General features: G+C 46.8%; 1 protein-coding gene across 1 annotated transcript; it reads left to right on the forward strand.

Moving 5' to 3' along the window:
• The first annotated feature begins 310 nt into the window (after window positions 1–310).
• Window positions 311–13,712, forward strand: LOC129334231 (NACHT, LRR and PYD domains-containing protein 12-like). Its single transcript, XM_054986162.1, has 6 exons — window positions 311–654; window positions 1,854–3,537; window positions 5,793–5,963; window positions 8,352–8,522; window positions 10,249–10,419; window positions 12,304–13,712. Exons 1-6 carry the CDS (start codon window positions 372–374, stop codon window positions 12,431–12,433), a joined length of 2,610 nt encoding a protein of 869 aa, XP_054842137.1. The 5' UTR covers window positions 311–371; the 3' UTR covers window positions 12,434–13,712.
• The last annotated feature ends 986 nt before the right edge of the window (window positions 13,713–14,698 follow it).

The following is a 14,698-nucleotide window of genomic DNA, read 5'->3' on the forward strand; positions in this document are numbered from 1 at the left end:
CGTAGAAGGGCAAGAGTCCAAGTGCTACTGGCCTTGAATCTTGTTTTGAAACGGTTGAAGATATATAATTTTTCAAAAATATCTTTTTTTAAAAAAGCTTTTGATGGTGTTGCTTGTTTTTTTCCCACCATGTTTGCAGTGTAGTTCAACATGTGAGCTTAACGCATATGTTTTGCTTATTCATGTGGGTTGCATTTCTGTTGCTCATTTGCTGCCTGCAGCCTGGTGCATTTGTCTGGTTAATAAGTTAAGCAGCCTGAAAAGGAAAGTGCTGGCTGGGAGGCTCCACACAAGGAGTCCTCAGATAAAACTGAACAGCAGCGGCTGCTCCTCCCAGCCTCCAGCCTCTCTTACAGGCCCAGCCACGGAAAATGGAAGAGGCAGGAGGGTCCCTGGAAGAGGCTCTCCTTTTTGCCCTGGATGACCTGCGTGGGGAGAACTTCAAGCGGTTCAAAAACAAGCTGTGCTTCCTGAAGATGGAGGGGAAGGCCGGCATCCCCTGGAGTGATCTGCAGCATGCTGACACTGTAGACACGATGCAGCTCTTGTTTCAGACCTATGGGGAGGAGGGGGCCCTAGATGTGGCCGTTGAGGTCCTCAAGAACATCAGCCTGCGGGGCTCTGCCTCCCGGCTCCAGAAGGAGAAGTGGAACGGTAAGACATCTGTCTGCCTTTTATGTGTAGGGTTTAGATGGCACTTCAAGGACCCCCCTGCTCAGCCTCATGTAGACCAGGCAGCCATCTCAGCCCACCTGTGCACCCGTATCTTTCCAGCTTCTGAACTGAGATAGGTGGCTATGATGGGTTGGGGCTTCCTTCTCCCTGCGTCTAGCATCCTCATTGGGCATTTTTCAACCCCAAAGCAAAAACTTCATTTAGTTGGCTTTTGAGTGTGTTTAATTCTTTTCTTCTGCTGTGTTGATTGCTGTTTTTAGCTTTAACTGTCATTTGCAGTGTTGTGCGGTAGTGTTAGAAATGCTTGAATTTCCATAATAATTGGTGGATTGTTTTTGATTACTGAGTATACTATATTTGGTTTGCTAGTCATCTTTTGTGGTCGTTAAACATCTCCAGAACTTCAGTGGAGTTAGGGACATATTTAAATAGGGCTGTCATTTTTTATTGGTCACCTGCCAGGCTGAAATTCAGCAGGTGATGCTCTTCGGTGATGCTTGGCCTCTTCATCTTCCGCCTGTCATGCTAGAAGCAAGAAGGTAGCAGTGATATTGGAGGATGGGATTTTCATATTGTCCTGCTGGTTGCAGTTTTTTTTTTTTTTAGAAATTAGCCACAGGTATAGTGGTACATAATTAAACTTCTGTCTCGCTGTCCTTTCTGTATATGCGGGGAAGGGGTGAACATGCTCATATAGCCCCCTCCAGTAACTAATCATTCCTTTACCTTCTTCAAGTCCAAAATGTAATAGAAATTCAGATGTAACCCTAGCCCTTTCAAATAATACAGGGTTTTTCTTTCTTTCTTTCTTTCTTTCTTTCTTTCTTTCTTTCTTTCTTTCTTTCTTTCTTTCTTTCTTTCTTTCTTTCTTTCTTTCTTTCTTTCTTTCTTTCTTTCTTTCCTTCCTTCCTTCCTTCCTTCCTTCCTTCCTTCCTTCCTTCCTTCCTTCCTTCCTTCCTTCCTTCCTTCCTTCCTTCCTGCTTGCTTGCTTGCTTGCTTGCTTGCTTGGCCTAACCCTACCTTACATGGTTGCTGTGAGGATAAAATGGGAGGAATGGCTGCACGTATGCCACTCTGAGCTCCTTGGCAGAATTGGCCCTTACAGGCTCAGCTTGCTTCCCTGAAGCAGGGTGATTGAGGAATGGCGCCTGATGTTCTCTTCTGTGTGGTTGCACTAGATCGCAGGCAGAAGTACAAACAGCATGTCCGGGCTACATTCTGCAGCCGATGCGAACAGCCCATCCACCCCGGCACAGAGGCGAGTCTCCACCAAACCTACACAGAGCCGCTTCTGACCAGGACTTCGTGTCCGCAGGAGGGAGCTCATGAACTGATGGTTGGGGAAAGGAAGCACCGTGAGATGGAGACTCGCCCCAAAGACTTCCTCACAGTCAGCCTGGGGGATTTGTTTGATTCGGATGCCCAGTACCCACACTCCAAAACCACTGTGCTGCTGGGACCCGCTGGGGTGGGGAAAACCACCGCCATGTGGAAGGTAATGGTGGACTGGGCTTCTGGCAAGCTTTGGCAGGACAGGTTTGACTATGTCTTCTGCATCCCTTGTGGAGCAATCAACCATGACGGCCAGCCCATGAGTGTGGTTGACCTGATACTCTGCAGCTGTTGTCCAGGGATTGTTCTAGCGGACGACATCTTCATGAACCAAGACAGAATCCTTGTCATTTTGGATGGTTTTGATGAACTGACACATCCTGGTCTCCCAAGCAAGATGCTGAGCAGTGACCTACACAAAAAGGAGGCCCCAGGGAATTTGGTGATGGGCTTGCTGGGGAAAAAGCTGCTAGCCAAGAGCCACCTCATTGTGACAGCGAGGCCCACGGCTTTAGAATCACTCCGGCTGTGCCTGAAATTGCCACAGTTTGTGGAGGTGCTGGGCTTTCGCCCGGCACAAAGGAAGGAGTACTTCCACCGCTTCTTTGAGAACAAGCAAGAAGCCGCCCTAGCCTTGGAAACCATCCGGAGAAATGAAACCATTTTCAGCATGTGTTTCCTTCCCATGGTATGTTGGATTATCTGCTCCATCTTCAGACAGAAGCCACAAAACAATCTCCTGAAAGAGATCCCAGAGACTGCAACACTCACGGAAATTCACATGCTGCTCCTGTTTAGTTTCCTAGGGGGTCGCCCCAGGCCAAGAAATCTGGAAGGCTTGTGCTCCCTGGCCAAAGATGGGGTGCTGCACGAGATGACGGTCTTTGATGAAGAAGTACTGAAAGCGCATGGCCTGAGATACCCAGACCCGGAAGACCTTTCTGAGAGCGGCAGGGTTCTCCACCGAAGCGGCTTCGGAGCAGCCACATACAAGTTCGCCCACTTAAGTTTCCAGGAATTCTTTGCGGCCTTGTTCTTCCTCCTGGAGAAAGATGGGAACTCCGAATTATCGTTGACAGACCTGAATAAGGTTTCTGGAAGCAGGAAGGAATACGGCAGGGACCACTCCATGTTGGTGCGTTTCCTCTTTGGCCTCTCCAACACAAAGAGGCTGAGTGCCCTACGGAAAATGTGGGGCTGCCAGACATCCGGTAGGGGGCTCCTGCAGGAATTGTTGAAGTGGGTGGAAGCAGAAGCCCAGCATCGTTCTTCCAGGCGAAGGGAGCATCTGCTGGAATTGTGCCATTGCGCCTATGAGGTGGAGGACACTGAGTTTGCCAGGAGGGTAATGGGACATGTTCACAACCTGGATCTTCGAGATCAGCTCTCTACCAAGCTGGATTTTGCAGCTCTTTCCTTTTGCCTGTCCGCTTCTGATGCATCCCACTCGCTTCGGATCTCTGGCTATACCCTGCAGCCTGCAGGATTTGGGCAGCTCTTACCGGGACTGCTGACATCTTCAGACATCCAGTAAGTATGTCCAGAGAGATTCAAGGAGCAAGTTCCTAGTGCCCTTAAGGCTCGAGTGTGCACTTTGGTGCCTTCTATCCAGAACGAGCACTTACCTTTTTTCGTCAATTTACTATTAATCTAGAGATGTAAAATTTCCAGAAGTATTGAAATGATGAGGGGAAAAAACCTGTCTCCCCACCTTGCTTTTTGGGGGGCCGGGAAACACCAAATTTTGGGGAAATTTGAAATGTATGCAATGCTTACTTCTTTATAAAATCTAAACTTAGATTGCTGCTTTAATATCATAGGCTGCATCATTTATAGTTAGCATGTAATATTTATTAATTGGTATATTTATAGAATTTAAAAGTATAAACACCTTAGTTTTCTGTAAGCAAAATGGCAAATATATCCAGTGCAAAGTGTAAGCTGCTTTGCCCTATGCTTTCTTAACACATTTCATTCATTCAAATAAATCTATTTCAGAAGTGTGTTTTGTTTCATAATCCATATAATGTCCTAATTTTTCCAGTGGAAAAAGTCAAAAAGTGCTTTTTCTTGCTGTGTATTTTTGTAGGAAATTAGCAGAGTTTAAGACAAGAGATTGTGCATTGGAATTAATGAGAACAGACACACACTCCAATATAGCTCTGTAAGAATACTTTACTACATAAAAGATAAAAAAATAGGGTTACATTGGATGAAAATAATAAATTGCTAGACTGACTACATCTTGCTAGTAAAAGGTAGTCCTAAGACTTAGAGCACAAGACTGAGACTAACTGAACAAAGAGCAATAAAACTTCAGTATATAGCATCACTTAATTGCCCCCCCCCCCTAATAAACAGGCTGCCCAGTAGAAAATCCTAATTCTACTTCATTATGCTTAGAGGCTCCCATTTCTATGGCGGGAATCCTTATGTGAAGCCTAAGTGGTTACATGCAAATAAGCTTACTAACTAAGTAACACAAACAGTTTAACTCTTCCATGACTGAAATGGAAACACTTGCTAAATCCCAATAATATTGAGAGAACAAAACCTTTTCTTAAAAAGCATTCATCTGACTTTTTGCAGCGATCCCCAAAACTTCCATTTTTCTATCAGAACAATTGAAAGGGGGATCATGGAAGATGGAGGCGTATGTTTTTTCCCCAGGCCTTCACATCTCTATGCCTGCCCTAAACCAGAAGATGAGGAGTTTTTGGAAGCTTGCTGCTCTGGAGGACAAGTTCATCAAGAGCTTTCAGCCATGATAGCTAATTAGAACCTCCATATTCAGATGCATCCATCTGCAAAAAAAAAAGAGAGAGAGTGCTGCTATTTTTAATATCTTTATATAATGCTTTTAATGTTTTATGATAATGTTTAATGAAATGTTTTAAATGTTTTTAATGCTGTTATCCGCCCTGAGCCTGCTTGCGGGGAGGGCGGAATATAAATATGATAAAATAAATAAATAAATAAATCTGCGGCTGGACAAGTGAGGGCTGCTGCCTTCATGGCCTTTTGTGGGCTTCTGACGGGCCAGGTATGACCTCTTACCCTTTTTATCAGCTGTCCAAAGTGATTCTCATCCCTGCAGTCCATGTGTTTTATAGAATGGGGACAATAACAGCATTTCTGACTTTCCCCTTCCTCTGAGATCTGTACATCCCTGTGGGTGGAAATACTCTTGCAGCTTTTTAAACTAATAGTACTTTAAAAACTAGCAAATCTATTGCAGCACAAACCAGGGCCTGCTTGTTCAGGTATCCGACTGCTACGTGTTACCCAGTGAGGTATAGTGGTAAGAGTGCCCGAATAGGATTTGGGGACCCCAGTTCAAATCCCCCCTCAACCAGTGACGCTCACGGGGTGATCCTGGGCCAGTCCCTGCCTCTCAGCCTAGCCTACTTCACAGGGTCGTTGTGAGGATAAAATGGAGGCCAGCAGAACAATATAAGCTGCTTTGAATCCCCAGTGGGGCAAAAGGCAGGTTATAAATGAAGTAAGTAAATAAACAAATTCTCCTTTTTTACTGGTGGAGCGTGCCCTCAAGTCTTAGTTGACTTATGGCGCCCCCTAGTGGGGGTTTCACCGAAAGAGACTAGCAGAGGCGGTTTGCCATTGCCTGCCTCTGCAGCCCTGGTCTTCCTCGGAGGTCTCCCATGCAACTACTAACCAAGGCCAGCCCTGCTTAGCTTCTGAGACCTGATGAGATCAGGCTCACCTGGGCTGTCCAGGTCAGGGCATCCTTTTGTGTTACCCCTTCACAATTTCTAATGTTTCAGGATGAATCGCTGTGGACTCTCAACTGCTCTGTGTGAATCCCTCTCCTCCATTGCGGAGACCAACCAGCATCTCACCACTCTGGATTTGGGTGAAAATCCACTGCGTGACTTGGGTGTGATCCCCTTGTGTAACAGTCTGATCCGCTCAGGCAGTAAGCTTCAGTGTCTCCGGTAAGTGGCTGGTTGCTTTTAACAAAGAGCAGGGTTGTAGTCTATTCCAACGTGTATCGTAGAGCATCACCTTGCTTGTACCGAGTTCTCTTCTACCTTTGTAATCCACTTTCTACATTATGGTTTGTTATGACATGGACAGGAATTTTTTGTCTGCATTGTTTTTTAATTCTGTTATCTAGTCCAACAGCATTGTCTGTAGGATGTCTTCTGCCATCCCACTTCTTCTCTTCCTGGCATTGTTCCAGGCAACATCTCTCTCCTCCTCCTCCTCCCATCTTGGCAGCATGGATGCAGGCCTTGTCCTGCCATCCATGTCCCTCCTTAGACTAGATAGGAAGTTAGGATCTGTCTCTCCTCCTTTCCTATCAGAGCATGGAGTTCCTACAATAAAGAACTTTCATTTCTTTTCTAAATATGAGCAAGAGTATGCTTTTGTTATTTTCATTCCTGCAGTCCCACCTGCCAGCAGAACCAGCTCACAATCACCTATAATCACGCTTCCTATGCCAAACGATAGACTCTGCTAACGGCCCAAACATGGAATCTTTTAATTAGGTTTCTGGGGCCTACATAACAATTTATTTATCATATATTCTGTAATCTGTTATGAGTCTCGGCAAGAAAGGCAGGCTTTGAATGTAAATAAATAGCACCCACATGAGTTTGGCATTAAAACCGATTCTGGACATGGAGCCCTTAGTGGGATACTGTGCCTTGTTCTGCTTCTCCTGCTTTCCACTGGATTAACACCTTTAAAAAAAAGAGATTGAAGGTGAGTTTGGAGGTATGGGTAGGTTCCTCCTGCTGTGAAAATCCACACGGGATCTGGAGACATGAAAAGGTGCACAATGCCTCCAGCTCCCTGATCTGGGATCTCCGTGGTGCAGTTCTCAGCTCTGCCACAAACACACAATGTGGCCTTTGGCAAGTCAGTCACTGCCCTCACATTTAGAATATGTCCTACCTTTCAGGGCAGTTGCAAGGACTGCAACAAGAAGATGCGTGATGCTCTCTCAGCACTGAAAGCACTCCTTCAGCATGACTTATGAGAGATCTGTCCACTGTCTGGTGGGTTTTAGTGGATGGCACAGTACGCAAAGCTCCCGCTCGTACTGAGAAACGATACCCCTGAGGGTCAGTTAGTATTGTTATCCCCACAGTGCATACGGTGAAAGTGCGGATCACTCCTAAAGCGCAACATGAAATGGGGGTGCCTTGGATCACAGCTCATTTGCTTAAATTTTCTGATGTGCTAGCTTGTTGCCAAACGCAAAATGCTATTCTCAAGAAGGCTGGCAACTCCAACTCACCTGCTGTGGCAGACCGACAATGAGCCATGGGGGCTGTTGAGATAGGAAAAGTCCGCCTGAGATTAGTGGTGGTCACCAGTTCCTCCTGGGTGAAACAAACCACCCTACCTCTCCGATCTCCATATCTTTAGCAGGAAAAGACTCAAAACTTCCCAGTTATCTTGCTCCATGAAATATCTTTCTCCATGAAATAGAGAGCCAGTTTGGTGTAGTGGTTAGGAGCATGGGACTCTAATCTGGAGAACTGGGTTTGATGCCCCACTCCTCCGCTTGAAGCCAGCTGGGTGACCTCAGGTCAGTCACAGCTCTCTCAGAGCTCTCTCAGCCCCACCCACCGCACAGGGTGATTGTCGTGAGGATAATAATAACACGCTTTGTAAACTGCTCTGAATGGGCATTAAGTTGCCCTGAAGGGCAGTATATAAATCGAATGTTGTTGTTATTATTATTACTGATTTAGACTATTTTGATCTGGTTTTCCTCCCACAGTGGGGATTCAAAGCAACTTACAAAATGAAATTGATATAAAAATACAATTTGCAAAGATACAGACACCCCAAAAGGCCCTGATATAAACCAAGAGCCCTTCGGCTCATACCTCTGACCAAACCCAAGCTTTAAGTTACTTTGAAGAAAAATAGCAGAGTCCAGTAGCACCTTTAAGACTAACCAACTTTATAGTAGCATACGCTTTCGAGAACCACAGCTCTCTTCGTCAGATGCATGGAGGGTATGAAGAAACTGGCCAGAGATATATACGTGGTGAGGCCACTTTCTCTGGCCAGTTTCTTTATACCCTCCATGCATCTGACGAAGAGAGCTGTGGATCTCGAAAGCGTATGCTACTATAAAGTTGGTTAGTCTTAAAGGTGCTACTGGGCTCTTTTCTATTTTGCAACTACAGACTAACACGGCTAACTCCTCTGGATCTTGGAAGAAAAAAGAGGCAGAAATGCTCCATCAGGTCTGATTGGGCTGCCTTGCCTGTTCCCAATGCCCTCCCTCTTAACAGCTGACAGCCACTGGCTACCCAACGCCAAAGCATCCTTCCTGAGCTGCTCTTCATCTCCCGCAGGCTGAATTGTTGCGGTCTTACAGCTGCGGCATGCGAGTCTCTTTCACGAGTCCTGACATCTAACCAGTGCCTAACGGAGCTGGATCTCGGAGAGAATCATCTGGGAGATTTGGGGGTCCGGCAACTGTGCAAGGGACTGAAGCACCCGCAGTCCAGGCTGCAAAGACTCACGTATGTGGCTTGCTCATCTCTGGCTTCCAGGGGCAGGAGGGAGGGTGGAGCCTGCTCGATTTACCAGGGCACTGGGCAAGCACCAGAGGGCACTCAGCAACGCACCTGCCTGCTCTCAAACACCAGTTGGGGTCAGAGCACCAACCTGCTGTGCAATGCAGCCCCTTCAGCGGATATCCTAGCACCATCCAGCAAGTGGGTTCTGTCAAAGCAACTTGGGATAAATGTACCCTTGCTCAGACTGCAGGAGCTTTTCCACCAGGTTGCCAACTGTTTTTTATTGGCCCTGCTCCTGCCCCTTGAACAGCACGTACAAGCTTTAAGGAGTGGAAGCTTTTTCCAGGGAATCAAGTGATGGAAAAAGCTTTCTCTGTTAAAGGCACAGGAGCAGGCCAAGTCAAGAAGTTGGCAACACTTAGGGCCAAACCAGACTTAAAGATGGGGTATCCATGGATGGATCTGCTTTCTTTTTGAAACTTTAATGGCAGGTCTGCAGAGGCTGTGATTTGCCCGCTGGAAGGGAAACATAGCGGTACTCCGCAGGCTGCCTTTTGTTTTTCCTTGTGGCAAATAAAAGCAACAAGCTGGGAAGGGAGGAGAGGTAGAATTCAGACTGGAGGAAAAATGGCAGGTGGGGATGAGTTATCCCCTACTCTCCCCGCACCCCTGCAGCCTCCCTGTGTCCACAGTTCAAAATCTCAAAGCTCGTGCAGCATCCATTTATGGGTCTATTGCCATCATATTTAGAAGGAAGGCAATATGGGACAGCCCGATCTCGTCGGATCTCAGAAGCGAAGCAGGGTCAGTACTTGGATGGGCAACCACCAAGGAAGACTCCGCAGAGGAAGGCAATGGCCAACCGCCTCTGCTTCTCAGTTGCTTTGAAAGGACCTTGCTGGGCTCGCCATAAGTTATTTACAACTTGACAGCATGTATGCATGCACGCACCGTCATATTGCATCCAAGGTGTGGCCAGAAGGCACTTGAAATGAAGCACGTCTGGGTCTGGTCAGTGCCTGGAGGAGAGACTTTCTGGACCCCCCCCCATGGCCTCTTCTTTGAGTTCTATGATAGAAGGCCAGGAGGATACAAATGTAATCGGCAGGTTTGGCCCTGAGAGCGAGAGGGCAGAGGGTCATTCACTCTCCTTAGGAGGCCCAGGGCCCAGCTCTGCTTTCTGGGTTGCAACAGGAGATTCTGCTGCGAACTTGCTCTCCACTCGTGTTCTCTTGATCATCAGGTGTGCATGTGTGTGTTCTGTGCCGTCAAGTTGCCTCTGACCTTTGGTGACCCTATGAAGGAAAGACCTCCCAAATGTCCCATCATTAACAGACTTGCTCAGATCCTGCAAACTGGAGGACGTGGCTTCTTTGATTGAGTCTAGCCATCTCGTTTTAGGTCTTCTTCTTTTCCTACTGCCTTCCACTTTTCCTAGCATTATTGACTGTTCCAGAGAATCTTGTCTTCTCGTGATGTGACCAGAGTACGATAGCCTTAGGTAGATCGTCAAGTAGAACAGTATTATCATGCCCAAGCAGCACATGGTGGGACTGAGGCTGAGAAGGGGGCCATCCAGCCAAGGTGGCCACTGGCTTGGGGTTTTCATGGCCTACAGCTCAAGTGCTTCCTTCAAGCATCCACAGAAGGTGCTCTGTCTGCAGCAGGCAGGGCAAGGTAAGTGAGTTTGTCTTAAAGAGGCCCCCTGTCTCCTTCTCCCCTTTGGCAGGTTGCACTGCTGTGGGCTCACAGCTGCCGTCTGTGAGGACTTGGCCTCTGTCCTGGAAACCAGCGAAACCCTGATGGAGCTTGGCCTGGGGGAGAACAAGCTGGGAGACGAGGGCGTCAGGCAGCTGAGCATGGCACTGAAGAGGCCGGGCTGCAAACTCCAGAGACTAGTGTAAGTGTCTGGATCCGTGGTGTTATTTAAAGCTAATAGCAGCGTGCACTGTGTTTTACTTGTGCGAAGGGCTCTGCAGTCTTGTTGGCTGTCTTCTGAGTGTGGTGAGGCAGAGTGTCTGCATCTGGCAGGGAAGACATGTCCATCGAGGACAGCCCAAGACCCCACCATGCATGCAAATGTGTAAGAGCCAGCATTGCCTAGTGGTTAGAGTGTCGGATTGAGACCAGAGAGACCCAGGTTCGAATCCCCGCTCTGCCTCGGAAGCTTGCTGTGTGACCTTGGGCCAATCACGTTCTTTCAGCCTAGCCTTCCTTACACGGTTCTTATGAGGATAAAATGGAGGAGCGGAGAACTACGTAAGCTGCTAGCGTGGTATAAATGAAATAAAAAAATAGTAAGATAAGAAGCAGGCTTATAGCAAGTCAGCCTGGGCCCTTCCAAATGACTCTCCAAGGCCTTTCCCAGCACACAGCACCCAACTGAAGTTCACTGGAGGTGCCAAGGACCGGTCCTGAACCCTTCTGTGTGCAAAGCAGGTGCTGTGCCACTAAGCTGTGGCCTCTCCAGTGGGAAGAAAGATGCACACTGTGGCAGTGACTTCTACATAACTCTGTCAGCAAAGAAGCCCTTCTTTTGATCTGGTGCATCTCTACTGCCAACCAACCTCACTGGGCACCCATAAGCTCTCATATTAAGGGAGAGGGAGAAAAAGTTCTCTCTCTGCCTTTTCTGCTCCCTGTTTTGAAACCTTCGTTGTGTCCACTCTTAGTAACGTTTTCCATAAACCCCTAGGCCCAAAGTCCTTACAGGCACAGTGTTCCACCATCAGATCCCCAGAAAGATGATGCACTCCAAGACAGCTCAGCCAGCTTCTGGCAGTGTCTGCCTGATTCTAGATGCAAAGTAGTTAGCCGTGTTAGTCTGTAGTTGCAAAATAGTAAAGAGCCCAGTAGCACCGTTTAGACTAATCAATTTTATTGAGGCATAAGCTTTTGAGAACCACAGCTCTCTTCGTCAGATGTTCTTCCACAACTTTGCCCATCTGAACAGGGTCTCCTGCAGGTGCCAGGCTGCACATGGGCGAAATCAACAGTGGCCCATACACGGCCTTTCTCTGTGGTGGCCCCCACCCTGCGGAATGGCCTGCCTGAGGAGGTCAGGAGAGCCCCCACCCTCCTGACTTTCCACAATGATGCAAAACCAAATTATTCAAAAAGACTTTTTACTCAGATAGGGGGGTGGTATTGTAGGGAGGGGGTCTCAGATGTTTTGCTAATGAGTTAGGAACCATAGACTTCACCACTATGTTGCCATTACATATTATATCTGTTGCTTTGACTATGTACTCCTACATACTACCTGTGCTTCATATTGTCTAATGGCAGTCCTAGAATTGCTCATGTTCTGTTTCAGCATTTCTTCTACTCTGTATTGGATCCTTCCTAATGGTATGTCTTTGTAAACTTGTATTCATCTACCCTATGACATTGTTTATGGAAATGCCCTTGACACTGTATGGAAATGCCTGCCCTTGTCCTTGCTACTGATTGTACTAATCTCACACTATGTAATCCACCTTGAGTCTCAATGAGAAAGGCGGACTAAGAAAGAAAGAAAGAAAGAAAGAAAGAAAGAAAGAAAGAAAGAAAGAAAGAAAGAAAGAAAGAAAGAAAGAAAGAAAGAAAGAAAGAAAGAAAGAAAGAAGGGAGGTGTTAGTTAGTTAGTTAGTTAGTTAGTTAGTTAGTTAGTTAGTTAGTTAGTTAGTTAGTTAGTTAGTTAGTTAGTTAGTTAGTTAGTTAGTTAGTTAGTTAGTTAGTTAGTTAGTTAGTTGTTGGATGTTCCCCTTCCTGCTTTTGATATTTTTCTTTTTCCTCTTTCCAGGCTGACCATGACGTTTCTCAATGCAGTCACCAAGAAAAAGCTGCAGGCAGCGTGTGCTGCACATCCTCAGCTCTTCCTGGCCTCCTATTATCCGCCTGGCTTCCCAGTCTTCCCAGGGGAAGAGGAATAGGGTGAATTCACAGGGCTTGATCACTCAGTGGTTTGCAGATAAGGAACAGCATTTGTGGTGTTCCTGCTCTCTGCCCTTCCCACAAGGGCAGAGCAGGCAAGTCACTGATTCACTTGCAGACTATCAAGTGAAGAAATATAGCATGGTGTGTGACACCATGGGCGTGAGACACCATTATTATCCTGCCTGGTCACTTTTCCTGGAACTCAAGAGAAAGGGAGCCGGCCCAGTGATTTAATTGACTGGTGTGTGTGATATTCTGGTTTTGTACTTGTAATATCTGCCTGCCTGATCCTAAGCATGCTTCCTCAAGAGTATTAAAAATAGTTACATTTTGTTTGGTAGCAGAGTTACCCAGTCACAAGCATTTTATCCCAACGTGCAGTACTTAATCCACAGGCAAATTAAATTGTAAAAAAGATAGAACTTACAGTTTATTGGAGTAGATTCCATTCAAAGCATTTTCTTGTGGAAGGAAGAAAGAGTCCTAGTCTAAAACATTACTTACCCTATACTATGGCCGACTTGTTCAGCATCGAGACTGCAGGCGGATATGTGGATGAAGCCTTTGGTAGGGGCTCTGAAAAGGTACCCCCTTGGAAGGCCATGAGGCAAGAGAGGGTCTCTCGAAACGGAGTGAAGGAGTCAGGAGGCATTCCCTTCTTACAGAAGTTGCTTATCAAGAGTGTAACAGAGATATGCAGAACTCTCCAATGTTCACAGCATGCTGAGTTCCCCATTGCAACAAGGAGCAAGTCCCACTGAGTTCCAAAGAGCTTGCCGCCAAAGAAGTCTGTGCGGGACTGCAGCTGTAAGTAAGGTGGGTGGAAAGAGGTGTTACCAAGAGAAATCCAATCAAAGGAGTAATCAACCCATTCTGAGTGAGTGAGGATCTTTCCCAACTATTGATGTGCAGAAAGGGTGGGCAGTTTAGTGTAGTGGTTAAGAGCAGCAGGATTCTAACCTGGAGAGCCAGGTTTGATTCCCCAGTCCTCCGCTTGAAGCCAGCTGGGTGGCCTTGGGTCAGTCACAGCTCTCTCAGAGCTCTCTCAGCCCCACCCACCTCACAGGGGGATTGTTGTGAGAATAATAACAACACACTCTGTAAACCACAGTAAGTGGGTCTTGAAGGGTGGTATATAAATCAAATGTTGCTGTTGTTATTATTGTAAGTGGAAATTGCCTTGTTTCACTGGTTTGACTGATGCCTAAGTTTCTGTGCAGCCAAAAGACTTGTTAGAAACCAAAATAATTCTGGCTGTCCTGGAGGCAAGAGTCCTCAGCAAGACTGCCTAGTGCCTACAGGTCCCATCTTGTGAGAAAAGCAGGGCTTATAGGCATTGTAAATTAAAATACAATTAACATTATGCAGTGCTCATGGATGTATTTGTGGGAGCTGGGCTGGCTTTGTCCCTGGCATGAGAGGCCACGGCCTTGAACGCGTGAGGCTGCCTTAGCGACAACCTTGCTCTCTACTCGGATTGGCAGTGGCTTCCCAGGGTCTCAGGCTTTTAACCAGAGATACTGGTACATGAACCTGGGGACCTTCTACCTGATGCTCTACCACTGAGGCACAGCCTTGACCCATGAATATTTCTTCAGCCCTTGTTGGAGGGTTCCCTGCCTGGCCAATTCACTTTAGCCGCACTCAACAGGCTTGGGGCAGGGGGGGGGGCGGTCTGATGGAGAAGGAGGCAGGAAGAACAGCGAGAACTTCAAGTTTAGCAGGATCACGGGGGTGTTCATTCATTCTTTATTTACGGTCAATTGACGAACACATTTACACTAAAAAAGAAATTCAAGGCATACAATGCAGCAAATAAAACAATTTAAAATTAGGATCTACTTACTGTACAATTTAATTTCCAACACCTGAATACCACCTAGCCATCTCTGGCTACTTGATGGGTAATCTTGGCATTCTTATCAGATAAGAGATAATCAACTCTTAACTTTTCAGTGTATGGGGTGTATTTTGCCCACGTTCTCCCTGCCCCACTTCTATAGCAGGCCCTGGGAGGAGTAACGAAATGCTGCCTAGTCGTAACTGACTGTGGCAGCCCTCTCACGGAGGTTTCCAGACGAGAGATGAGCAGAAGTGGGTTTCCATTGCCTGCCTCTTTGTAGTGACCCGGGGCTTCCTTGGTGGCCTCTCAGCCAAGTCATAAAAACCAAGGTTAGCTCAGCTTAGCTTCTGAGCTCTGACTAGCCTGGGCTTTTCAGGCCGCTCAAGCCACGGTTAGGAGGGCGTGAATATCCTTCTTG

Source organism: Eublepharis macularius, chromosome 8 (genome assembly GCF_028583425.1).
Source record: "Eublepharis macularius isolate TG4126 chromosome 8, MPM_Emac_v1.0, whole genome shotgun sequence".
In the NCBI taxonomy this organism is placed as follows: Eukaryota; Metazoa; Chordata; class Lepidosauria; order Squamata; family Eublepharidae; genus Eublepharis; species Eublepharis macularius.

Bases quoted from the DNA above. Each gene is read 5' to 3' on its own strand.
- LOC129334231 (XM_054986162.1), top strand. From the start codon at position 372: ATGGAAGAGGCAGGAGGGTCCCTGGAAGAGGCTCTCCTTTTTGCCCTG. The intron at 3,538-5,792 runs GTAAGTATGTCC...CTAATGTTTCAG, and splicing joins CTGACATCTTCAGACATCCA to GATGAATCGCTGTGGACTCT. The intron at 10,420-12,303 runs GTAAGTGTCTGG...TCCTCTTTCCAG, and splicing joins TGCAAACTCCAGAGACTAGT to GCTGACCATGACGTTTCTCA.